The sequence below is a fragment of the Oncorhynchus keta genome, chromosome 1 (assembly GCF_023373465.1).
Source record: "Oncorhynchus keta strain PuntledgeMale-10-30-2019 chromosome 1, Oket_V2, whole genome shotgun sequence".
In the NCBI taxonomy this organism is placed as follows: domain Eukaryota; kingdom Metazoa; phylum Chordata; class Actinopteri; order Salmoniformes; family Salmonidae; genus Oncorhynchus; species Oncorhynchus keta.
Window position 1 is genome coordinate 80,615,173 of NC_068421.1, and position 27,673 is coordinate 80,642,845.

The 27,673-nt window shown below is 43.5% G+C and overlaps 1 protein-coding gene across 1 annotated transcript in view; it reads left to right on the top strand.

Moving 5' to 3' along the window:
* The window catches only part of slc1a7b (solute carrier family 1 member 7b), a 108,827-nt gene that overhangs the window by 30,556 nt on the left and 50,598 nt on the right, over nt 1-27,673 (top strand). Inside the window, exon 3 of the mRNA XM_052461808.1 lies at nt 21,742-21,957. Coding sequence (XP_052317768.1) covers nt 21,742-21,957 — 216 coding nt within the window. The remainder of the gene's footprint in view (nt 1-21,741; nt 21,958-27,673) is intronic.

Consider the following 27,673-nt stretch of genomic DNA (forward strand, 5'->3'; position numbering starts at 1 on the left):
ACGTCCCCCAAAGGTTAGCTCTCTAGCCCTCGCTATCTCCCTGCTTGCTAATTCGGCCTGCTAACGGCTAGCTTGTCTAGCCCGGGCCTACGAACTGTTAGCTTGTTAGCACAGGCCTGCTAACCATCTGACTCACCTCATCCCAAACACTCTGAACCCATTTACTTTCCATCTCTCTTTGATTTTTATTTGTTTATACCTTCCGGAAACCTGCCTCACCCACTGTGATACGGAATCGCTATCACTTTTAATTTTTATTTTATTTTTATGACACACTCAAGAACCTCCAGACGCTAACCAGCTAACTAGCTACAAGCTATTTAGTCATTGTTAGTTTTAAAAAAACCTGGATAACACTCGCCAGCCCAGCTTCCCTGCCCATCCACCGCTGCCCCTGGACACTGATCTCTTGGCTACATAGCTGACGCACGCTGGACTGTCCATTAATCACGGTACCCCATTCTGCTTGTTTGTTTATCTGTCGGCCCAGTTGCCTAGTCAACGCCATTTTACCTGCTGTTTGTTGTGCTAGCTGATTAGCCTCGCCTACTGTTTTTAGCTAGCTTTCCCAATTCAACACCTGTGATTACTGTATGCCTCGCTGTATGTCTCTCCCAAATGTCAATATGCCTTGTATACTGTTGTTCAGGTTAGTTATCATTGTTTTAGTTCACAATGGAGCCCCTAGATCCACTCTGCATACCCCTGTTACCTCCTTTGTCCCACCCCCACACATGCGGTGACCTCACCCATTACAACCAGCATGTCCAGAGATACAACCTCTCTCATCATCACCCAGTGCCTGGGCTTACCTCCGCTGTACCCGCACCCCACCATACCCCTGTCTGCGCATTATGCCCTGAATATATTCTACCATGCCCAGAAACCTGCTCCTCTTATCCTCTGCCCCCAACGCTCTAGGCGACCAGTTTTGATAGCCTTTAGCCGCACCCTCATACTACTCCTTCTCTGTTCCGCGGGTGATGTGGAGGTAAACCCAGGCCCTGCATGTCCCCAGGTACCCTCATTTGTTGACTTCTGTGATCGAAAAAGTCTTGGTTTTATGCATGTCAACATCAGAAGCATCCTCCCTAAGTTTGTTTTACTCACTGCTTTAGCACACTCTGCTAACCCTGATGTCCTTGCCGTGTCTGAATCCTGGCTCAGGAAGGCCACCAAAAATTCAGAGATTTCCATACCCAACTATAACATCTTCCGTCAAGATAGAACTGCCAAAGGGGGCGGAGTCGCAGTCTACTGCAGAGATAGCCTGCAAAGTAATGTCATACTTTCCAGGTCCATACCCAAACAGTTTGAACTACTAATTTTGAAAATTACTCTCTCCAGAAACAAGTCTCTCACTGTTGCCGCCTGCTACCGACCCCCGTCAGCTCCCAGCTGTGCCCTGGACACCATTTGTGAATTGATCGCCCCCCATCTCGCTTCAGAGTTTGTTCTGTTAGGTGACCTAAACTGGGATATGCTTAACACCCCGGCAGTCCTACAATCTAAGCTAGATGCCCTCAATCTCACTCAAATCATCAAGGAACCCACCAGGTACAACCCTAACTCTGTAAACAAGGGCACCCTCATAGACGTCATCCTGACCAACTGGCCCTCCAAATATACCTCCGCTGTCTTCAACCAGGATCTCAGCGATCACTGCCTCATCGCCTGTATCCGCCACGGAGCCGCAGTCAAACGACCACCCTCATCACTGTCAAACGCTCCCTAAAACACTTCTGTGAGCAGGCCTTTCTAATCGACCTGGCCCGTGTATCCTGGAAGGACATTGACCTCATCCCGTCAGTTGAGGATGCCTGGTCATTCTTTAAAAGTAACTTCCTCACCATTTTAGATAAGCATGCTCCGTTCAAAAATGCAGAACCAAGAACAGATACAGCCCTTGGTTCACTCCAGACCTGACTGCCCTCGACCAGCACAAAAACATCCTGTGGCGGACTGCAATAGCATCGAATAGCCCCGTGATATGCAACTGTTCAGGGAAGTCAGGAACCAATACACGCAGTCAGTCAGGAAAGCTAAGGCCAGCTTCTTCAGGCAGAAGTTTGCATCCTGTAGCTCCAACTCCAAAAGTTCTGGGACACTGTGAAGTCCATGGAGAACAAGAGCACCTCCTCCCAGCTGCCCACTGCACTGAGGCTAGGAAACACGGTCTCCACCGATAAATCCATGATTATCGAAAACTTCAATAAGCACTTCTCAACGGCTGGCCATGCCTTCCGCCTGGCTACTCCAACCTCGGCCAACAGCTCCGCCCCCCCCGTAGTTCCTCACCCAAGCCTCTCCAGGTTCTCCTTTACCCAAATCCAGATAGCAGATGTTCTGAAAGAGCTGCAAAACCTGGACCCGTACAAATCAGCTGGGCTTGACAATCTGGACCCGCTATTTCTGAAACTATCTGCCGCCATTGTCGCAACCCCTATTACCAGCCTGTTCAACCTCTCTTTCATATCGTCTGAGATCCCCAAGGATTGGAAAGCTGCCGCAGTCATCCCCCTCTTCAAAGGGGAGACACCCTGGACCCAAACTGCTATAGACCTATATCCATCCTGCCCTGCCTATCTAAGGTCTTCGAAAGCCAAGTCAACAAACAGGTCACTGACCATCTCGAATCCCACCGTACCTTCTCCGCTGTGCAATCTGGTTTCCGAGCCGGTCACGGGTGCACCTCAGCCACACTCAAGGTACTAAATGATATCATAACCGCCATCGATAAAAGACAGTACTGTGCAGCCGTCTTCATCGACCTCGCCAAGGCTTTCGACTCTGTCAATCACCAAATTCTTATCGGCAGACTCAACAGCCTCGGTTTTTCGGATGACTGCCTTGCCTGGTTCACCAATTACTTTGCAGACAGAGTTCAGTGTGTCAAATCAGAGGGCATGCTGTCCGGTCCTCTGGCAGTCTCTATGGGGGTGCCACAGGGTTCAATTCTCGGGCCGACTCTTTCTCTGTATATATCAATGATGTTGCTCTTGCTGCGGGCGATTCCCTGATCCACCTCTACGCAGACGACACCATTCTATATACTTTCGGCCCGTCATTGGACACTGTGCTATCAAACCTCCAAACGAGCTTCAATGCCATACAGCACTCCTTCCGTGGCCTCCAACTGCTCTTAAACGCGAGTAAAACCAAATGCATGCTTTTCAACCGATCGCTGCCTGCACCCGCATGCCCGACTAGCATCACCACCCTGGATGGTTCCAACCTTGAATATGTGGACATCTATAAGTACCTAGGTGTCTGGCTAGACTGCAAACTCTCCTTCCAGACTCACATCAAACATCTCCAATCAAAAATCAAATCCAGAGTCGGCTTTCTATTCCGCAACAAAGCTTCCTTCACTCACGCTGCCAAGCTTACCCTAGTAAAACTGACTATCCTACCGATCCTCGACTTCGGCGATGTCATCTACAAAATGGCTTCCAACACTCTACTCAGCAAACTGGATGCAGTCTATCACAGTGCCATCCGTTTTGTCACTAAAGCACCTTATACCACCCACCACTGCGACTTGTATGCTCTAGTCGGCTGGCCCTCACTACATATTCGTCGCCAGACCCACTGGCTCCAGGTCATCTACAAGTCCATGCTAGGTAAAGCTCCGCCTTATCTCAGTTCACTGGTCACGATGGCAACACCCATCTGTAGCACGCGCTCCAGCAGGTGTATCTCACTGATCATCCCTAAAGCCAACACCTCATTTGGCCGCCTTTCGTTCCAGTACTCTGCTGCCTGTGACTGGAACGAATTGCAAAAATCGCTGAAGTTGGAGACTTTTATCTCCCTCTCCAACTTCAAACATCAGCTATCCGAGCAGCTAACCGATCGCTGCAGCTGTACATAGTCTATAGGTAAATAGCTCACCCTTTTTCACCTACCTCATTCCCATACTGTTTTTATACTGTTTTTATTTATTTACTTTTCTGCTCTTTTGCACACCAATATCTCTACCTGTACATGCCCATCTGATCATTTATCACTCCAGTGTTAATCTGCAAAATTGTATTATTCGCCTACCTCCTCATGCCTTTTGCACACATTGTATATAGACTGCCCATTTTTTTCTACTGTGTTATTGACTTGCTAATTGTTTACTCCATGTGTAACTCTGTGTTGTCTGTTCACACTGCTATGCTTTATCTTGGCCAGGTCGCAGTTGCAAATGAGAACTTGTTCTCAACTAGCCTACCTGGTTAAATAAAGGTGAAATAAAAAAAATTAAAAAATAAAAAACACACACAATGGTGCTTGTATAAAGTTATCTTTCAGCCTGTTTTTTAGCGGTCTTTGTGTCTGTAGTGTCTCTTTAGTGTTTCATCAACCATTTGAGCCAGTCATTAACACCATCACTAGCTTGAGAGAGAGGTGTGGAGACAAGTAATAGAGCTGGAGATAAATGACACTTAACCAACTGCTGCTGGAGCAGAATTAGTCATCAGCAACTTGATGTAGTGAGTGTTCTTTGTCTGATCATGATGATTTAATACCAGAGTCCATAACTAGGAGGGTGAGAAGGATAACACCTTGCCTGCGTCCCAAATGGCACCCTATTTCCCATAGGGATCTAGTCAAAAGTAGTACTCTATATAGGGAATAGGGTGAATCACATTGTATGTTAGTAGAAGATTCACTATAGATTTTGTTTAGTATATAAACTATAAGAAAGAGGTGAAGATGTTCCAGCCTATCAATAGAAAGAAATTGAGTGGAATCTTGCTTTCCCCATTAGATGTTCAAGACTCCATTATTCAAATCAAATCAACTGACATGATTTGAAATGGGAAAAGGAGAAAGTCTGGGTTGACCTCACCCTTGTCGACCTTGGCAATCCCCTCATATATATGTAAATGGGAACATGGCGTCTTGTTGTCACATCACCAGGTCATACAAATGTATGATCTTCATTTCATCACCCTGTTGCAGGATACCTTTTTAAAAACATTTATCAGGTTTCAGGTAAGACCCAAGTGCAGACTGTGTTGAAGTAACAATGTTTATTGCAACAACAAGGGCAGGCCAACGACAGGCCAAGGCAGGCAGGGGTCGATAATCCAGAGTAGTGGGGCCAAGGTACAGGACGGCAGGCAGGCCCAGGGTCAGGTCAGGCAGAGGTCGGTAATCCAGAGTAGGGGCAAAGGCACCGGATGGCATGCATGCTCAGAGTCAGGACAGGCAAGGGTCTAAACTAGGAGGACGAGAAAAAGAGAGACTGAGGAAAAGCAAGCGCTGAGACAAATCGCTGGTTGACTTAAACAAACAAGACGAACTGGCACAGACAGATAAAAAAACACAGGTATAAATACCCAGGGGATAAGTGGGGAAGATGGGCGACACCTGGAGGGTCGTGGACACAAGCACAAGGACAGGTGAAACAGATCAGGGCATGACATATTTCAATATTACATTTCATACTTGATTGTGTGTGTTTGTATTGGGCAGGGCTCATTTGAAAAGGGGACTTGGTCTCAATATGACACCCTGTTAAAAAATAGATTACTCAAATAATAAATAAAACATTAAGCAGGATTGCAAAGTGATCTGTAATTCCTATTGGAATCCAGCCATAGTAGGGATGTCCAACAATCAGAATGTTTATTTACCCAGAACCTGCATTCAGAATGACTGCCAGGGTTAGGAAGACTGAGATATGAAACGACCTAAACCATCTAAACTGGAGCAACCATTACAGTAACGGGTGCAATAAGTCTACGCAATGTGATTTGTTTAGTTTAGATGTATGTTATTTAAATTTGTTTAGCATCAGATTCATTAATCAATCAATATACATGAAAAAACACAGCTATTGAACAAACAACTCTAAAAATCATACTGTGTGATCGAGAAACAGGATAAGCCAGTTCTCTACAATCCCCATCAATGGAGGCTGTTGGGGGGAGATATAGGAGGACGGGCTCATTGTAATGGCTGGAATGGAGTCAATGGAACGGAGTCAAACATGTGGTTTCTGTGTTTGATCTGTTTGATACCGTTCCATTGATTCCATTCCAGCCATTACAATGAGCCCATCCTCCTATAGCTCCTCCCACCAGCCTCCACGGATCCTTATGTACTCTTCATACTTGTATTGTTTTTCAGGATTTAAGCTGTGGACAGATGATCTCGAGTTATTGTGTTGTTGTCCTATCATTTCTGTCCACTATCAGGAAGAAAGAAACATGATTATTGTGTTGTTTCCTTTGCAGTTCATATTGGCTGACTGACTGGCTGACTGGCTGACTGGCTGACTGGCTGACTGGCTGACTCAGTTCACTTCTCTGAAGCTTCTCTAGTGTTGTTTGATTTAATCATAGAATGGAAAATTACAGTGTGGGCTTAAAGTCACTGTCTGTATCCCAGCTCATCTGATTTCTTAAAACCTCATCCAAAATACTGGAAAATGGAAAATGTCAAAGCAATATTGTACTGCCCACATCTAAATCAAATGGCAAAGCACACATTCATTTTTTAAAGACCATTTTGTGGTTTTGGTATTGGTCACATCATACAGTACAATAGCTTTTTCTATCTTGGCTTAAACACACCACCTCATGGAGAGAACATGTAAATAATATTTTTCCTGTGTGTGTGTGTGTGTGTGTGTGTGTGTGTGTGTGTGTGTGTGTGTGTGTGTGTGTGTGTGTGTGTGTGTGTGTGTGTGTGTGTGTGTGTGTGTGTGTGTGTGTGTGTGTGTGTGTGTGTGTGTGTGAGAGAGAGAGAGAGAGAGAGTGCGTGCATGCGTGCGTGCGCACGTCCTCGATATTTTGTCAATAACAAGGTATATAGTAGAGTGCTCTTCCCTCACAGAACTTCGATCTTTTGACGAACAAGGCCAAAGCAGCAACAATGACCTCATAATGCTAGTCCATGAGTAGCAGCCTTGGATAGATACAACTATGCTGAGGTACACAGGCAATTACAGGCACTCCTCATGCCAAAAATGTCCACAGCACCTTCAGAAATTATTCACACCCCTTGACTTTTATCACATTTTGTTGTGTGACAGACTGAAATTAAATGTAGATTTTTCTTGTCACTTTCCTACACACAATGCACCATGATGTCAAAGTGTAATTTTTATTTATTTAATGTTTATTACTTAATATAAAATGAAAATCTGAAATGTATTGAGTCAAAAAGTAGTCAACCCCTTTGTTATGGCAAGCCTAAAGAAGTTCAAGAGTAAAAATGTGCTTAACAAGTCACATAATAAGTTGCATGATCTCTGTGTGCACAATAATAGTGATAAACATGATTTTTGAATGACTACTGTACCTCATCTCTCCTAACCCTAACCCACACAAACAATTATCTGTCAGGTCCCTCAGTCGAGCAGTGAATTTCAAACACAGATTTAACCACAAAAAACAGGGAGGTTTTCCAACGCCTCGCAAAGAAGGGAAACTATTGTTAGATGCGTAAAAATAAAAATACAAAATAACACATGAATATCCCTTTGATCATGGGAAGGTGTTAATTACACTTTGGATGGTGTATCAATACACCAAGTCACTACAAAGATAGGCGTCCTTCTTAACTCAGTTGCCGGAGAGGAAGGAAACCACTCAGGGATTTCACCATCAAATCAAATCAAATGTTATTTGTCACATGCGCCGAATACAACAGGTGTAGACCTTAGAGTGAAATACTTACTTACAAGCCCTTAACCAACAATGCAGTTTTAAGAAACTTAAGAAAGTTTTTAAAAAGTAAGAGATAAGAAAAACAAATAATTAAAGAGCAGCAGTAGATAACAATAGCGAGGCTACATACAGGGGGTACCGTTACAGAGTCAATGTATCAATGTGCGGCGGCACCTGTGTCGGGGTAATTGAGATAATTATGTACATGCAGGTAGGGCTGTTAAAGTGGCTATACATAGATAATAACAGAGAGTAGTAGCAGTGTGGGGGGGTGCAAATAGTCTGGGTAGCCATTTGATGAGCTCTTCAGGAGTCTAATTCCTTGGGGGTAGAAGCTGTTTAGAAGCCTCTTGGACCTGGACTTGGTACCGCTTGAGGTGCAGTAGAGAGAGCAGTCTATGACTACGGTGGCTGGAGTCTTTGACAATTTTTAGGGCCTTCCTCTGACACCGCCTGGTATAGAGGTCCTGGATGGCAGGAAGCTTGGCCCCGGTGATGTACTGGGCCCTACGCACTACTCTCTGTAATGCCTTGCGGTCGAAGGCCGAGCAGTTGCCATACCAGGCAGTGATGCAACCCGTAAGGATGCTCTCGATGGTGCAACTGTAAATATCTTTTGAGGATCTGAGGACCTATACCAAATCTTCTCAGTGTCCTGAGGGGGAATAGGTTTTGTCGTGCCCTCTTCACGACTATCTTGGTGTGCTTGGACCATGCTAGTTTGTTGTTGATGTGGACGCCAAGGAACGTGAAGCTCTCAACCTGCTCCACTGCAGCCCCATCGAAGAGAATGGGGGCGTACTCGGTCATGTTTTTCCTATAGTCCACAATCAACTCCTTTGTCTTGATCACGTTAAGGGAGAGGTTGTTGTCCTTGCACCACATGGTCAGGTCTCTGACCTCCTCCCTATAGGCTGTCTCAATGTTGTTGGTGATCATGCCTACAACTGTTGTGTCATCAGCAAACGCAAATGCACCCCTGAGGGGCCGCCATGTTGAGGATCTGCATGGAGGATGTGTTGTTACCTACCCTTACCACCTGGGGGCAGCCCGTCAGGAAGTCTAGGATCCAGTTGCAGAGGGAAGTGTTCAGTCCCAGGGTCCTTAGCTTAGTGATGAGTTTTGACAGGCACTATGGTGTTGAACGCAAAGCTGTAGTCAATGAATAACATTCTCACATAGGTGTTCCTTTTGTCCAGTTGGGAAAGGGCAGAGTAGAGTACAATAGAGATAGCATTATCTGTGGATCTGTTGGTGCGGTATGCAAATTGGAGCGGGTCTAGGGTTTCTGGGATAATGGTGTTGATGTGAGCCATGACCAGCCTTTCAAAGCATTTCAAAGCATTTCATGGCTACAGACGTGAGTGCTACGGGTCGGTAGTCATTTAGGCAGGTTACCTTAGTGTTCTTGGGCACAGGGACTATGGTGGTCTGCTTGAAACATGTTGGTATTACAGACTCACAAAATAAACTATAAAAATACTGAAAGTCGCACACTCCATGTGTAATCTCCCAGCAATTTAATGGCAGCTCTACCCTCATTGCGAATGTTGCCTGTAATCCATGGCTTCTGGTTGGGGTATGTAAGTACAGTCACTGTAGGGACGACGTCCTCAATGCACTTTTTGATGAAGCCAGTGACTGATGTGGTGTACTCCTCAATGTACTCCTCAATCCCAGAACATATTCCATTCTGTGCTAGCAAAACAGCTTTACTTTTTCCTTGTAAGCAGGAATCAGGAGGATAGAGTTATGGTCAGATTTGCCAAATGGAGGACGAGGGAGAGCTTTGGACGCTTCTCTGTGTGTGGAGTACAGGTGATCTAGAATTCTTTTACCTCTGGTTGCACATTTAACATGTTGACAGAAATTCGGTAAAACTGATTTAAGTTTCCCTGGATTAAAGTCGCCTGCCACTAGGAGTGCCGCCTCTGGATGAGTGTTTATGGCGGAATACAGGTAATCTAGTGTGGTTTTAGTTCCAACCTCGCTCTGTGGTGGTATATAAGACAGCTACAGAAAAAACAGATTAAAATGATCTTGGTAAATAGTGAGGTCTGCAGCTCATCATAACATGCTCCACCTCAAGCGAGCAAAACCTTGAGACATCCTTTGATATCGTGCACCAACTGTTGTTGACATAAATGCAAAGGCCCCGCCCCAGTGTCTTACCAGAGGCTGCTTTCCTGTCTTGCCGATAGATTGTATAACCCGCCAGCTCTTATGTTCTTAATTTCATTGTTCGTCCATGACTCGGTGAAGCATAAAATATTACAGTTTTTAATGTCCGTTGGTAGGATATACATGCTTTGAGTTCGTACCATTTATTTTCTAGCGATTAAACGTTAGCTAGCAGAACGGAGGGCAAGGGCAGATTAGCCACTCGTCGCCTGGTCCTCACAAGGCACCCTGATCTTGGTGACTTTAAAACAGTTACACAGTTTAATGGCTGTGAAAGGAGAAAACTGAGGATGGATCAACAACATTGTAGTTACTCCGCAATACTAGCCAAAATTACAAAATGAAAATAAAGAAGCCTGTATAGAATAAAAAAATACCAAAACATGCATCCTGTTTGCAAAAAGGCACTAAAATAATACTGAAAAAAATGTGGTAAAGCAATTCACTTTTTGTCCTGAATACGAAGTGTTATGTTTGGGAAAAATCAAATACAACACATTACTGAGTGCCACTCTCCTTATTTCAAGCATTGTGGTGGCTGCATCATGTTATGGGTAGGCTTGTAATCGTTAAGGACTTTTTCAGGATAAAAAAAGAAATGGAATGGAGCTAAGCACAGGCAAAATCCTATAGAGGAAAACCTGGTTCAGTCTGCTTTCCACCAGACACTGGGAGATGAATTCACCTTCCAGCAGAACAATAACCTGGTTCAGTCTGCTTCCCACCAGACACTGGAAGATGAATTCACCTTTCAGCAGAACAATAACCTAAAACACAAGGCCACATCTACACAGTTTTGACATAAATCTACTAGATTTTTGTTTTTTCTTGTCACGGTCGTCCTCCTCTTCATCTGAAGAGGAGAGGCGAGATGGATCGGAGGACCAAAATGCGGCGTGGTATGTGTTCATGATGAATTTTAATAAAGAAAACACTGAACACTGAAACACACTATACAAAAACAATAAACGAAATAACAACCGTGAAGCTAATGCGAGCTGCGCTGAAACAAGCCATCAACATAGACAATCACCCACAAACAAACAGTGCAACCCAGGCTACCTAAATATGATTCTCAATCAGAGACAACTAATGACACCTGCCTCTGATTGAGAAGCATACTAGGCCGAAACATAGAAATCCCCAAATCATAAAAAACAAACATAGACTGCCTACCCAACTCACGCCCTGACCATACTAAATGAATACAAAACAAAGGAAATAAAGGTCAGAACGTGACATTTCTAAAGTACCGATGTAAAGTACAGATGTGTAAAGTACAGATGTGGTATGAGACAATATACAAATATTTTTGAGAAAGATTATTTAAAAAATACAATTTTAAAGATAAAATGTATTTATTGGTTGCTTTTCATTTTGATAAGTGATGAAAATGTAATTAATTGAAGGTTATTTGTTGATGTAACAAAATATGTTATGATTTTAAGGTTGTGTTATTAGATTTTGGGTCGGGTGGGGTCACGAGAAGTTATTACAAAAAAATGGGGTCCCAGAAATTCTTGAGGAAACAATGGGTTTGAATAATAATATATAATGTCTTAGAGACTTGTCAGAAAGACTCACAGCTGTAATCGCTGCCAAAGGTGATTCTAACATGTATTGACTCAGGAGTTTAATCAGTATAATCAGTATATTAGTGTTTTATTTTTCATGTATTTTTCACAAATGTTAGAATTTTTCTTCCACTTTGACAATACAGAGATTACAGACAAAAAAAAGGACAATTATAACCATTTTAATCCCGATTTGAAACACAACAAAATGTTTTAAAAAAGTCAAGGGGTGTGAATACTTTCTGAAGGCACTGTCGGTGTCATTCAGAAGGAACCTAGAAGGAATTGAACATTGTGGGGTTCCTCTCCCATTATCCACTGGTGTATAAGGTTTGTTATCTAACACATAAAATAAAAAGAAGGTGAAGAATATTTTACAACAATCTGGACCAAGATACCAAGATGTATAATGCAGCATATGGCTTGAGCAAGCACAGAGGCACACTTTAGAAACAGATGAAAATCGAAACCTTGGACAGTAAGAGAATCTTCATGACTTACATGAAATATTTGAAACTCAATATTTTCATATCAGATAATGCTGCAAGTGACCTCTCACAGTACAGGCATTATTTATTTAACCGTTATTTAACCTGGAAGTCCCATTGAAGTCAGAAGACGTCTTTCTCAAGGGAGACCTGGGTTTAGTCTCAAATGGCACAATATTCCTCTTAAAATGAACTACTTTTTACTGGGGCCCATAGTGACCTGATCAAAGGTAGTGCACTATATAGGGTACAGGGTGGCCTTTGGGATTTAACCCAGGATAATGACTGACATATACAGTTGAAGTCGGAAGTTTACATACACTTAGGTTGGAGTCATTAAAACTCGTTTTTCAATCACTCCAAACGTCTTGTTAACAAACTATAGTTTTGCCGGTTAGGACATCTACTTTGTGCGTGACACAAGTAATTTATCCAACAATCGTTTACAGACAGATTATTTCACTTATAATTCACTGTATCACAATTCCAGTGGGTTAGAAGTTTACAAACACTAAGTTGACTGTACCTTTAAAGAGCTTGGAAAATTCCAGAAAATTATGTCATGGCTTAATTAAGAAGCTTCTGATAGGATAATTGACATCATTTGAGTCAATTGGAGGTGTACCTGTGGATGTATTTCAAGGCCTACCTTCAAACTCAGTGCCTCTTTGCTTGACATCATGGGAAAATCAAAAGAAATCAGCCAAGACCTCAGAAAGAAAATTGTAGACCTCCACAAGTCTGGTCCATCCTTGGGAGCAATTTCCAAACACCTGAAGGTACCACGTTCATCTGTACAAACAATAGTACGCAAGTATAAACACCATGGGACCATGCAGCCCTTATACCGCTCAGGAAGGAGACGCGTTCTGTCTACTAGAGATGAAGGTACTTTTTGGTCTGATGAAGCAAAAATAGAACTGTTTGGCCGTAATGACTATCATTGTGTTTGGAGGAAAAAGGGGGAGGCTTGTAAGCCGAAGAACACCATCCCAACCGTGAAGCACGGGGGGTGGCAGCATCATGTTGTGGAGGTGCTTTGCTGCAGGAGGGACTGGTGCACTTCACAAAACTGATGGCATCATGACGAGGGACAATTATGTGGATAAATTGCAGCAACATCTCAAGACATCGGTCAGGAAGTTAAAGCTTGGTTGCAAATGGGTCTTCCAAATGGACAATGACCCCAAGCATACTTCCAAAGTTGTGGCAAAATGGCTTAAGTACAATAAGGCAAGGTATTGGAGTGGCCATCACAAAGCCCTGACCTCAATCCTATAGACAATTTGTGGGCAGAACTGAAAAGTGTGTGTGAGCAAGGACGCCTACAAACCTGACTCAGTTACAACAGCTCTGCCAGGAGGAATGGGCCAAAATTCACCCAACTTATTGTGGGAAGCTTGTGGAAGGCTACCCGAAAAATTTGACCCAAGTTAAACCATTTAAAGTCAATGGTACCAAATACTAATTGAGTGTATGTAAACTTCTGACCCACTGGGAATGTGATGAAAGAAATAAAAGCTGAAATAAATAAATCTTTCTACTATTATTCTGACATTTAACATTCTTTAAAAAAAAGTTGTGATCCTAACTGACCTAAAGCAGGGAATATTCACTAGGATTAAATGTCAGGAAATGTGCAAAACTGAATTTAAAAGTATTTGGCTAAGGTGTATGTAAACCTTCGACTTCAACTGTACCTGGCAGAATGTGTGTGGAATGGAAATCAGTTTACATAGTTCATAACCTTTAGGATACCAGACCACCACCATGTAATGCATCACAACTACATACCTGGAGGACCAATACCACAAGTTAATAGTGTGTGTGTGTGTGTGTGTGTGTGTGTGTGTGTGTGTGTGTGTGTGTGTGTGTGTGTGTGTGTGTGTGTGTGTGTGTGTGTGTGTGTGTGTGTGTGTGTGTGTGTGTGTGTGTGTGTGTGTGTGTGTGTGTGTGTGTGTGTGTAGGTCTGTGTGTGCGTGTGTTTGTGAATGTGTGTTTACAGAGGCACATCATACTGTAATATTACTGTGTGTGAGTGTGAGACATCAGTGTGCAGGATTGTGAGCAGACATTGGTAATACGGTGGTAGAAAAGGTTTTGCTGTGGCTCCACAGGTCGTCGATGGAGAGGAGAGGATAGGGGAGTGGGAGAGGAGAGGAGTTTGTCAGGTTTGCTAAGCAGTATTGTAACGATCGTCGTTGGAATGAGGTGAGGACCAAAGCGCAGCGTGGTATGTGTTCATGATGATATTTATTTAAACTCAGAACACTAAACAAAATAACAAAGAGAAAGAAACGAAACCCAAACAGTTCTGTAAGGTGTCAAAACACACTAGACAGAAAATAAACACCCACGAAACACAGGTGGAAAAAGGCTACCTAAGTATGATTCTCAATCAGAGACAACTAATGACACCTGCCTCTGATTGAGAACCATACCAGGCCAAACACAAAATACAACATAGGAAAACAAACATAGACTGCCCAACCCAACTCACGCCCTGACCATACTAAAACAAAGACAAAACAAAGGAACTAAGGTCAGAACGTCACAAGTATGTTAAACCTTTGGAGTGGGTGATAGTCTCAATTTGCAGCTAGCTTGCGATGCATCATGGTAGATAATGAGGTGTTTTGCAAGATCCCTCTTACGGAGAGCAGATAGCTCCCCTGTATAGCGTCTACAATATCCTTAACATATCAACCTGATGGGAGCTGATGGACACCACCACTGATTGACACAGCCTCAGCTTAATGTCCTATTCAAATTCCTCTATAAAACTTCTCCAGAGATGCGACACACACAGAATTGCAGATATACACTCAGTGGCATCTAGTACCGGGTGGGACCCTCCTTTGCCTCTAGAACAGCCTGAATACTTCGGGGCATGGAAGCGTTACTTAATTGGTATCAAGGGATGATTCCCCACACCAGGCAGGATGGGGCCATGGACTCATGCTACTTACGCCAAATCTTGACTCTGCCATCAGCATGAAGCAATATGACCAGGCATTGTAGAGAGGAACCCATTGTGGTCATATTTTGTCATATTTTGCAATAGTTCATCTGTTACAAGGACCTTACGAGTTGTGCGTTCCGAGATGTCGTTCTGCACACCACTGTTGTACTGAGTCTTTATTTACCCGTATGTGGCTCGCTTGTTAGCTTGCACAATTCTTGACATTCTCCTTCAACCTCTCAGGAACGAGCTGTTATTGCCCACAGGACTGCCACTGACTGGATGTTTTTTGATTGTTGACCTATTCTCAATAAACACTAGACTCTGTCGTCTGTGAAAAGCTCAGGAGGGCGGACGTTTCTGAGATACTGGAACCGGCGCGCCTGGCACCGCCGATCATACCACGCTCAAAGTCACTTAGATCACTCATTTTTCCCATTCTATCATTCAATCGAACAGTAACTGAATGCCTTGATGCCTGTCTGCCTCCTTTATGTAGCAAGCCACGGCCACATGACTCTCTGTCTGTAGGACCGAACCGTTTTCGTGTACCTAATAAACTGTCCACTGAGTGTACTCACCACACACACACACACACACCAAATGCTCTCTCAATCTCTCTCTTTTACTCATGTACTCGCAAACCTGAAGGAAACATTCAAAATGCATATTTTTCATTCGACCTGGCAGACTGCTAAAGCTATTGGGGGATGTATGGCAGTCACTGAGTCACAGTGACATCTGTATGTCTGGAATTATGATGATGAAAGTCACTGTAGGGAAATGGAGTGGACTGATGCATATAGTGATGCATCACAAACGTCAGGAGGATAAGGATTGCAGATGTTCGGATGATTGAAACTCAACGAATATTGAATATTGCAATTATGCTTGGCTCAAGTTCATGATTTCACAGCAGTGCTGCAGATTGGAGCCAGAAAGGGTCTGTGGTTAAAAGGAGAATGGAATGTTCATACCATAACGTGATGATGAGGCATGAGTTTATACAAAACAGAAAGAGAATGGAGACTGAAAATGATGATTACATTCATGTACAGTACCAGTGAATATGGATGAGACCATCTGACAGTAAGCTTCAGAGTCATTGAGAGAGCATCTGATTTGTGTGTGTGTGTTCATTCACTGGGGGTCTCTATATGCCTGCTGCCCCTGAAGGAGAGCATAGAGGGATTATAGTCAGATCTTTATATTGACATATACAGTGCATTTGGAAAGTATTCAGGCCCCTTTGACTTTTTCCACATGTTGTTACTTTACAGCCTTATTCTAAAATCTACCCCACAATGACAAAGCAAAAACAGGTTTTTAGAATGTTTTGCAAATGTAATAAAAAAAAACAGAAATATTACATTTACATTAGTATTCAGACCCTTTACTGAGTACTTTGTTTAAGCACCTTTGGCAGTGATTACAGCCTTGAGTCTTCTTGGGTATGACGCTACAAGTTTGGCACAGCTATAATTGGGGAGTTTCTCCCATTCTTCTCTGCAGAAGCTCTCAAACTATGTTTGATCGGGTTCAAGTCCGGGCTCTGACTGGGCCACTCAAGGACATTCAGAGACGGATCCCGAAGCCACTCCTGTGTTGTCTTGGCTGTGTTCTCATGGTCATTGTCCTGTTGGAAGGTGAACCGTGGTGCAAGGTTTCCTCCAGACGTGACACTTGGCTTTCAGACCAAAGAGTTCAATCAGATTGTGCACGACCACATGCTGACACAAGGGCAAGTGCGCACACACACATCAAACTCTTACAATATTATGCGGACACACACAGACATAGACATAGCATGTACAGTACCCGTCAGAAGTTTGGACACACCTACTCATTCAAGGGTTTTTCTTTATTTTTACTATTTTCTACATTGTAGAATAATATTGAAGACATCCAAACTATGACATAACACATATGCAATCATGTAGTAACCCAAAAAGAATCAAACAAATAAAAATATATTTCAGATTTGAGATTCTTCAAAGTAGCCACCCATTGCCTTTGTACACTCCTGGCATTCTCTCAACCAGCTTCATCCCACCATACCTTCTACGCTGTGCAATCCGGTTTCCGAGCCGGTCACTGGTGCACCTCAGCCATGCTCAAGGTACTAAACGATATCATAACCGCCATCGATAAAAGACAGTACTAGTACTGTGCAGCCGTCTTCATCGACCTGGCCAAGGCTTTCGACTCTGTCAATCATCGTATTCTTATCGGTTTCTCTAATGACTGCCTCGCCTGGTTCACCAACTACTTTGCAAACAGAGTTCAGTGTGTCAAATCGGAGGGCCTGTTGTCGAGACCTCTGGCAGTCTCTATGGGGGTACCACAGGGTTCAATTCTCGGGGCCGACTCTTTTCTCTGTATACATCAATGATGTCGCTCTTGTGCGGGTGATTCCCTGATCCACCTCTATGCAGACGACACCATTCTGTATTACTTCTGGCCCTTCTCTGGACACTGTGCTAACTAACCTCCAAACGAGATTCAATGCCATACAACACTCCTTCTGTGGCCTCCAACTGCTCTTAAACGCTAGTAAAAACCAAATGCATGCTTTTCAACCATTCGCTGCCCGCATCCGCCCGCCCGACTAGCATCACCAGCCTGGACGGTTTTGACCTAGAATATGTGGACAACTATAAATACTTAGGTGTCTGGCTAGACTGTATACTCTCCTTCCAGACTCATATTAAACATCTCCAATCCAAAATCAAATCTAGAATCGGCTTCCTATTTTGCAACAAAGCCGCCTTCACTCACTCCGCCAAACTTACCCTAGTAAAACTGACTATCCTACCGATCCTCGACTTCGGCGATGTCATCTACAAAATACCTTCCAATACTCTACTCAGCAAACTGGATGCATTCTATCACAGTGCCATCCGTTTTGTTACCAAATCACCTTATACCACCCACCACTGCGACCTGTATGCTCAAGTCGGCTGGCCCTCGGCACATATTCGTCGCCAGCCCCACTGGCTACAGGTCATCTATAAATCTTTGCTAGCTAAAGCTCTGCCTTATCTCAGTTCACTGGTCACGATAACAACACCCACCCGTAGCACACGTTCCAGCAGGTAAATCTCACTGATCATCCCCAAAACCAACACCTCATTTGGCCGCCTTTCCTTCCAGTTCTCTGCTGCCAGTGACTGGAACGAATTGCAAAAATCGCTGAAGCTGAAGCCATATTTCCCTTACCAACTTTAAACATCAGCTATCTGAGCAGCTAACCGATCACTGCAGCTGTACATAGCCCATCTGTAAATAGCCCACCCAATCTACCTACCTCATGCCCATATTGTTTTTATTTACTTTTCTGCTTTTTTGCACACCAGTATCTCTACTTGCACATCATCATCTGCTCATTTATCACTCCAGTGTTCATCTTCTAAATTGTAATTCTTCGCTACTATGGCCTATTTATTGCCTGTTGCACACACTGTATATACACTTTCTTTTTTTCTACTGTGTCATTGACTTGTTTATTGTGTTGTTGGCTTATTTATTGTTTATTCCATGTTATTCCATGTGTAACTCTGTTGTTGTCTGTGTCACGCTGCTTTGCTTTATCTTGGTCAGGTCACAGTTGGAAATTATAACTTGTTCTCAACTGGCCTACCTGGTTAAATAAAGGTGAAATAGAAAATACATTTTAAAAATGAGGTAGTAACCTGACATTTTTTCAATTAACAGGTGAGCCTTGTTAAAAGTACATTTGTGGAATTTCTTTCCTTCTTAATGCGTTTGAGCCAATCAGTTGTGTTGTGACAAGGTACAGTAAAGGTGGTCTACAGAAGATAGTCCTATTTGGTAAAATACCAAGTCCATATTATGGCAAGAACAGCTCAAATAAGGGAAGAGAAATGACAGTCCATCATTACTTTAAGACATGAAGGTCAGTCAATGCGGAACATTTTAAGAACTTTCAGGTGCAGTTGCAAAAACCATCAAGCCTATGATGAAACTGTCTCTCATGAGGACCGCCATAGGAAAGGAAGAACCAGAGTTACCAGGACAATGACCCAACACACCTCCAGGGTGTGTGAGGGTTATTTGACCAAGAAGGAGAGTGATGGAGCGTTGCATTAGATAACCTGGCCTCCACAATCACCCGACCTAAACCCAAATGAGGGTTATACTGTATGGAAGCAATATACTGTATGGGAACTCCTTCAAGACTGTTGGAAAAGCATTCCAGATGAAGCTGGTTGACAGAATGCCAAGAGTGTGCAAAGCTGTCATCAAGGCAAAGGGGGGCTACTTTGAAGAATCTAAAATCTGAAATATATTTTGATTTGATGAACACTTTTTTGGTTACCACATGATTCCATATGTGTTATTTCATAGTCGTGATGTCTTCACTATTATTCTACAATGTAGAAAATAGTAAAAATAAATAAAAACCCTTGAATGAGTAGGTGTGTCCAAACTTTTAACTGGTACTGTAGCTGAACAATTACTTATCTGATGTTACATTCCTCCTCCATTTACATGCATTCCATGCCCCGTTGAACCAAACCAGCACACTGACAACACGACTGACTCACTCTCTGAACCAAACCAAACCAGCACACTGACAACACGACTGACTCACTCTCTGAACCAAACCAAACCAGCACACTGACAACACGACTGACTCACTCTCTGAACCAAACCAAACCAGCACACTGACAACACGACTGACTCACTCTCTGTCATTACCTAACTGCAGTCTTTCAGAAACCAATGAACAGCTAACTGAATAGCTGTCTAGAGGTTATTAGAGAGGACATTAACTGAACCTTCTTTTAGCAGGTCATGGTACAGGGCAATACGCCTCTCAGTTGAAAGAATGTAATGTTAAGTAAAGTACTATATTTTCTACATGAATAGGTTATAATGACATATTTCATACAGAACATTGACTCATGAAAAGGATATTGGGCAGAATTTGAACAGTGGCCAGAGCATGGCCTGGTTTATTAAAGGAGAATAACTGTTAGGACACAATAAGGTGAAATTAAGCCTTCATTATCCCTTGATAATATAATGCACTGTATGCCATTTAGCAGACGCTTTTATCCAAAGCAACTTAAAGTTATGCGTGCATACATTCTTGGGGGCAATCAAAGTCACATTCCTGGAGTTACAAGGGCCATGCAACCGAACCATCCAATTGAGCTAAAGCCTAGAAGGCTATAAAGATGTTTCAGAAAGTATTCAGAAGCAAATGTCATGCTATAAAGTGGGGCAGGGTGTTTTAACATTCCTGGCGAATAAATTCGTATCTCACCTGTTTCCAGGTTTGTCACCAATAGCGGAGAGGACCGTCACAGGCTGAAAAACAATCCTCCTAAGGCTCCTGGACTTGAATGAACCAGTCAAATGCGTTCATCAAAGGGGTGCATTTGGACCGGACCAACAGCCATCTATTGATGCAGCGAGCGTGTGTGTGTGTGTGTCTTTGTTTAGGGTCTCTCTCCCATTGTACTCTCTGCACTTTCACTTTGGCAGTCACTTGGTGAAGGTTTCTGGACTAGAAGTTACTGAATGCAACAACAATGTCACTAACAAACAAAGGCATTGGGTGGGTGTCTCCCACATTTACTTTAACGGCGTGCTGGGAATTATGCAAATACAGCTTTACAACCAACAATGTTAACGCCCCCCTCCCTAAAAGAAAAAAAGTGTAACGGTATCAACTCTAAGAAAGTGTTCATTTAAGTCTGAATTTGCATCCATGGTGTTGCCGTGTAGTATCCAGATGTTCTGCAATAACTGTAGCATTTTAAAGGGTCACATTGTCTTCAATCTGTCAAAGCCATACTGTGATCATAGGTACTGTTAGCTTATAATATATTTATGAACTTTGAAAGCTGGATAGATTGTTGTAAAAATGGTGTCACTGTCTCTGTCAATTATCACTATATAATGAATGCAATATACGGACCTGAAGTGGAATACGTCATAAAGATCTGCCAAGTATTGACAAATGTCACTTAACGCATGAAGACCTGCCTCAAGCCTAATCAGTGTGTGTGTGTGTGTGTCTCTGTCCCTCCCTCTCTCTCTCTCTCTCTCTCTCTCTCTCTCTCTCAACCACTCTTTCCCCCATCCCCCCCCTCTCTCTCTCTCGCTCTCTCTTTTTCTTTCATCCACTCTCTCCTCCCCCCACCTCTCTCTCTCTCTCCCTCTCCCCTCTCTTTCTCTCTCTCAACCACTCTCTCCCACTCATCTCTCCCCCTCTCCCCCCCCTCTCTCTGTCTCTCTCTCTCTCTTTCTCTCATCCTCTCTCTCTCTCTCTCTCTCTTTCTCTCTTTCTTTCATCCACTCTCTCCTCCCCCTCTCCCTCTCTCCCCTCTCTCTCTCTCTCTCTCTCTCTCTCTCTCTCTCTCTCTCTCTCTCTCTCTCTCTCTCTCTCTCTCTCTCTCACCCTCTCCCTCACCCTCTCCCTCTCCCTCTTCCACCCATCTCTCTCCCCCCTCTCTCCCTCTCTCTCTCCCCCCTCTCTCATCCTCTCTCTCCTCACCCCGTTCTCTCTCCTTCCCTCTCACTCCCTAACTCTCTCTCACCCCCTCTCTCTATCACACCTATCTCTCTCTTCCCTCCTCACTCTCTCCCTCTCTCTCTCCTCACCCTCTTTCTTTCTCCCACTTCTATCTCCTTCTCTCTCTCCTTCTCTCTCATCCTCTCTCTCCTCCCCCTCTCTCACTTTCTCCTCCTCTCTCTCTCTCTCTCTCTCTCTCTCTCTCTCTCTCTTTCTCTTCCCCCCTCCTTCTCTCCCTCTCTCTCTCCACCCCCACTTTCTCTCTCTCCCCCCTGCCTCTCTCTCTCTTTCTCTCTCTTCTCCCCCTCCCTTTCTCCAGTCTGATGTCAGGGCTAGCAGCCCTAGATGCTAAGTGTTCCAGCAGACTGGGCCTTATCACCGTGTCTTACTACCTGTGGACCACCTTTGTAGCAGTGGTGGTGGGCATCATCATGGTGTCCGTCATCCACCCTGGAGGAGCAGCCCAGAAGGAGGACTCCGAGGACAGCGGCAAGGCCATCATGAGCTCTGCCGACGCCCTGCTTGACCTCATCCGGTAAGATGGCCTACCCGCTCACCACCCACACACTGACCCAAACACACACACACACCACCTACCCACCCATCCACTCACTCACCACCCACCCACCACCTACTCACAACACAATCACCCTCCACGCACCTTCACACTCACCACCCACCCTTTAGCACTTACTCATTCACACATTTTAAGTCTGTGTAGACCAATGCACTTCATTTGGATGTTCGCCTGAAGAAAACATGTAGAAAGTAAATAGAGTAATTTGTACTGTACTAGCGAGCAATCATGCGCGCTGGCCTGAGAATTTGAAATATTTCAAATAGTATTTTAACCCAGGTCTGCTGCTGAACATGCTCATACAGTACATGTACATACTATCACCAGTCAACCTTATTAACACTACGGATAAAGACGATGGGACAGGACTCCACAAGATGGTGTTGATTCACTGTACTACATATTCTCACGTTCAGAACTGAACTTAGTGATTGAATCGCAGATGAGATTAATGATATATCTCAACAGCTAGGCTATCTCTGTCTGTGGAATATTAGACATGGCAGTATATTCCCTTAATAGTGCACTACTTTTGAACAGGGCCCATAGGGATGTAGTTAAAGGTCGTGCACTATATATAGGGTGCCATTTGGAGCTCAACCATGGTTCAGAGGCAACCACCTTGAGTATTACATTTTTATTTTGTTTTTCTGCTTCTTTCTCCTCTAAATGTGTGTGGCCTTGTTAGAGTCAGCCAGCCATACACTTGTATCTTGAAAGTACTTCAGTGAAAGGATAACAGTTAAAGTGATGAGTCCGAATGCTCATCTTCAGCTGGATAGATGGGTCTCTCTCAAAATAAATGTTTTGATGGGGCAGACTCCACAGCTTGTACATTGTGATATATTAAAGTGCTCTTAGAGCATGTTGTGGTATTTGTTCATGTTGCCTTTGGCTGTTTGCACTGTTCAAACCGAGAGAGACTTCATTTGAACTGCTCTCTGCTAAGGACAAATTGAAGTCACTAACGTCAATGCTGCACAGTGAAGTAGCCTAGCCTGTACCCGTAACAGTCCACTCTCCACTGGAGACATACCTCTTTCTAGATACATCCCAGCAGTGTCATTGTATTTGCCCCAAATGGCACCCTATTCCCAAAATAGTGCCCTATGGGCCCTGGTCAAAGGTAGTGCACTATAAACAGAATAGGGTGCCGTTTGGGATGCAATCATTATGTCATGGTGTTAGAATAACAGCATGCACAGCACCAAGACAATTAGTGCTACACCCCCTATGTATTTATTTGGACAGTGAAGGTAAAACGTTTCATTTGGCTCTATACTCCAGCATTTTGTATATGATATCAAACAAAACAGAATGTCACCTTTTATTTGAGGGTATTTTCATGCATATCTGTTTTACTGTTTAGAAATTAAAGCACTTTATGTATCTAGTCCCCCCATTTGAAGGCAGTGGTGTAAAGAACTTAAGTAAAAATACTTGAAAATACTACCTAAGTAGTTTTGGGGGGTTTAAGTACTTTACGATTTATATTTTTGACAACTTTTACTTTTACTTCATTACATTCCTAAAGAACATTATGTACATTTTCCCTGACACCCAAAAGTACTCGTTACATTTTGAATGCTTAGCAGGACAGGAAAGGTGTCTAATTCACACACTTGTCAAGATAACATACCTGATCATCCCTACTGTCTCTGATTTGGAGGACTCACTAAACACATGCTTCATTTGTAAATGATGTCTGAGTGTTGGAGCGTGCCCCTAGCTATCCGTAAATTTAAAAAACAAGAAAATGTTGCCGTCTGTTTAGCTTAATATAAGGAATTTGAAATGATTTATACTTTTACTTTTTGCAATAACATTTAATTTTGATACTTGAATATATTTAGCAGGATTTTACTGAGTGACTTTCACTTTTACATGAGTCATTTTCTATTAAGGTTTCTTTACTTTTACTCAAGTATGACAATTGGGTACTTTTTCCACCACTATTTGAAGGTCTTAAATTAATTTATAGTGCATTGCCAATAACAGGTGAGGTTAGCATTTTGGGGGGGAGGGTATGATACTTATGCCTCTGTAACTTTCTCACTCAAAAAGGCAAGACAGATACGTATGAAAATACCCTCAAATAAAAGGAGACATTCTGTACTGTCTCTCATACAGTATAAAATATTTGATCTCAAATCCAAAATGCTGGAGTATTAAACGTTTTAGCTTCACTGTCCAAATAAATACGTATGGGAGTGTATATCTGAGAGACTAAGTGGCTTTTTGGGTGAACCTTGAGGGACCAAAAAAGTAGATGACAAGCCTCATGGGTCATGGTCACAGTACATGGTGTCAGTGGGGAGCAGCTGAACAGCAGTTAGAGGTACACATTTAAGTTAAGTGTTACAGTGGGACAAAAAAGTATTTAGTCAGCCACCAATTGTGCAAGTTCTCCCACTTAAAAAGACGAGAGAGGCCTGTAATTTTCATCATAGGTACACTTCAACTATGACAGACAAAATGAGGGAAAAAATCCAGAAAATCACATTGTAGGATTTTTTATGAATTTATTTGCAAATTATGGTGGAAAATAAGTATTTGGTCACCTACAAACAAGCAAGATTTCTGGCTCTCGCAGACCTGTAACTTCTTCTTTAAGAGGCTCCACGCAAGATCTCACCCCGTGGGGTCAAATTGAACACAAGAACGGTGAGCAAAAATCCCAGAACCACATGGGGGGACCTAGTGAATGACCTGCAGAGAGCTGGGACCAAAGTAACAAAGCCTACCATCAGTAACACACTACGCCGCCAGGGACTCAAATCCTGCAGTGCCAGACGCGTCCCCCTGCTTAAGCTAGTACATGTCCATGCCCGTCTGAAGTTTGTTAGAGAGCATTTGGACGATCCAGAAGAAGATTGGGAGAATGTCATATGGTCAGATGAAACCAAAATATAACTTTTTGGTAAAAACATTCTCGTCGTGTTTGGAGGACAAAGAATGCTGAGTTGCATCCAAAGAACACCATACCTACTGTGAAGTACGGGGGTGGAAACATCATGCTTTGGGGCTGTTTTTCTGCAAAGGGACAAGGATGACTGATCTGTGTAAAGGAAGACTGAATGGGGCCATGTATCGTGAGATTTTGAGTGAAAACCTCCTTCCATCAGCAAGGGCATTGAAGATGAAACGTGGCTGGGTCTTTCAGCATGACAATGATCCCAAACACACCGCTCGGGCAACGAAGGAGTGGCTTCGTAAGAAGCATTTCAAGGTCCTGGAGTGGCCTAACCAGTCTCCAGATCTCAACCCCATAGAAAATCTTTGGAGGGAGTTGAAATCATCACTGCTCTAGAGGAGATCTGCATGGAGGAATGGGCCAAAATACCAGCAACAGTGTGTGAAAACCTTGTGAAGACTTATAGAAAACGTTTGACCTCTATCATTGCCAACAAAGCGTATATAACAAAGTATTGATATAAACTTTTGTTATTGACCAAATACTTATTTTCCACCATAAGTTTGCAAATAAATTCATAAAATATCCTACAATGTGATTTTCTGGATTTTTTTTCTTCTAATTTTGTCTGTCATAGTTGAAGTATACATATGATGAAAATTACAGGCCTCTCTCATATTTTTAAGTGGGAGAACTTGCACAATTGGTGGCTGACTAAATACTTTTTTGCCCCACTGTACATGTAGCTAGAGGTAAAGTGACTGTGCATAAATAATAAACAGAGAGTTGCAGCAGTGTAAAAATGGGGATAGAGGAGTCAATGCAAAAAGCCTGGGTAGTAATTTGATTAGCTGTCCAGGAGTCTTATGGCTTGAGGGTAGAAGCTGTTAAGAAGCCTTTTGGACCTAGACTTGGCGCTCCGGTAACACTTGCCGTGCGGTAGCACAGAGAACAGTCTATAGAGGTCCTGGATGAAAGGAAGGTTGGCCCCAGTGATGTACTGGGCCGTACGCATTACCCTCTGTACTGCCTTGCTGTTGGAGGCCGAGCAGTTGTCATACCAGGCAGTGATGCAACCAGTCAGGAATCTCTCGATGGTGCAGCTGTAGAACTTTTTGAGGATCTGAGGACCCATGTCAAATCTTTTAAATCTCCTGAGGGGGAATAGGTTTTGTCGTGCCCTCTTCACGACTGTCTTGGTGTGCTTGGACCATGATAGTTTGTTGATGATATGGACACCAAGGTCCTTGAAGCTCTCAACCTCCTCCACTGCAGCCCCTTCAATGAGAATGGGGGTGTGCTCGGCCCTCCTTTTCCTGTAGTCCATAATCATCTCCTTTGTCTTGATCACTTTGAGGGAGAGGTTGTTATCCTGGCACCACACTGCTAGGTCTCTGACCTCTACGCTATCGTTGTCGATGATCAGGCCTACAACTGTTGTGTCGTCAGCAAAATTAATGATGGTGTTGGAGTGGTGTTTGGCCATGCAGTCATGGGTGAACAGGGAGTACAGGAGGGGACTGAGCACGCACCCCTGAGGGGCCCTCGCATTGAGGATCAGTGTGGCAGATCTGTTGTTACCTACTCTTACCACCTGGTGGCGGCCTGTCAGGAAGTCCAGGATCCAGTTGCAGAGGGTGGTGTTTAATCCCAGGGTCCTTAGCTTTGGGATGAGCTTTGAAGGCACTATGGTGTTGAACGCTGAGCTGTAGTCAATGAACAGCATTCTCACATAGATGTTCCTTTTGTCAAGGTGGAAAAGGGCAGTGTGGAGTGCAATAGAGATTGCATCATCTATGGATCTGATGGGGCAGTATACAAATTGGAGTGGATCTAGGGTATCCGGGTTGATGGTGTTGATGTGACCTATGACCAGCCTTCAAAGCACTTCATGGCTACAGACGTGACTGCTATGGGTCGGTAGTCATTTAGGCAGGTTACCTTAGTGTTCTTGGGCACAGGTGGTCTGCTTGAAACATGTTGGTATTACAGACTCGGTCAGGATTAGGTTGAAAATGTCAATGAAGTCATTTGCCAGTTGGTCAGCGCATGCTCAGAGTACACATCCTGGTAATCCATCTGGCCCTGCGGCCTTGTGAATGTTGACCGCTCTCCATCAGCTATGGAGAGCATGATCACACAGTCGTCCAGAACAGCTGGTGCTCTCATGCATGCTTCAGTGTTGCTTGCCTCGAAGTGAGCATAGAAGTAATTTCGCTCATCTGGTAGGCTCGTTTCACTGGGCAGCTCGCAGCTGTGATTCCCTTTGTAGTCCGTAATAGTTTGCAAGCCCTGCCACATCCAATGAGCGTCGTAACCGGTGTAGTACGATTCGATCTTAGTCCTGTATTGATGCTTTACCTGTTTGATGATTCGTCGGAGGGCATAGCGGATTTCTCATAAGCGTCAGGGTTAGAGTCCCGCTCTTTGAAAGCAGTAGCTCTACTGTTTAGCTCAGTGCAGAAGTTGCCTATAATTCATGGCTTCTGGTTGGGCTATGTATGTATAGTCACTTTAGGGACGACATCATCAATGCACTTATTGTTGAAGCCAGTGACTGATGTGGTGTACTCCTCAATGCAATCGAGAAGAATCCCGGAACATATTCCAGTCTGTGCTAGCAGAACAGTCCTGTTGCTTAGCATCTATGTCACCTGACCACTTCCGTATTGAGCGAGTCACTGGTACTTCCTGCTTTAGTGTTTGCTTGTAAACAGGAATCAGGAGGATAGAGTTATGGTCAGATTTGCCAATTATTTA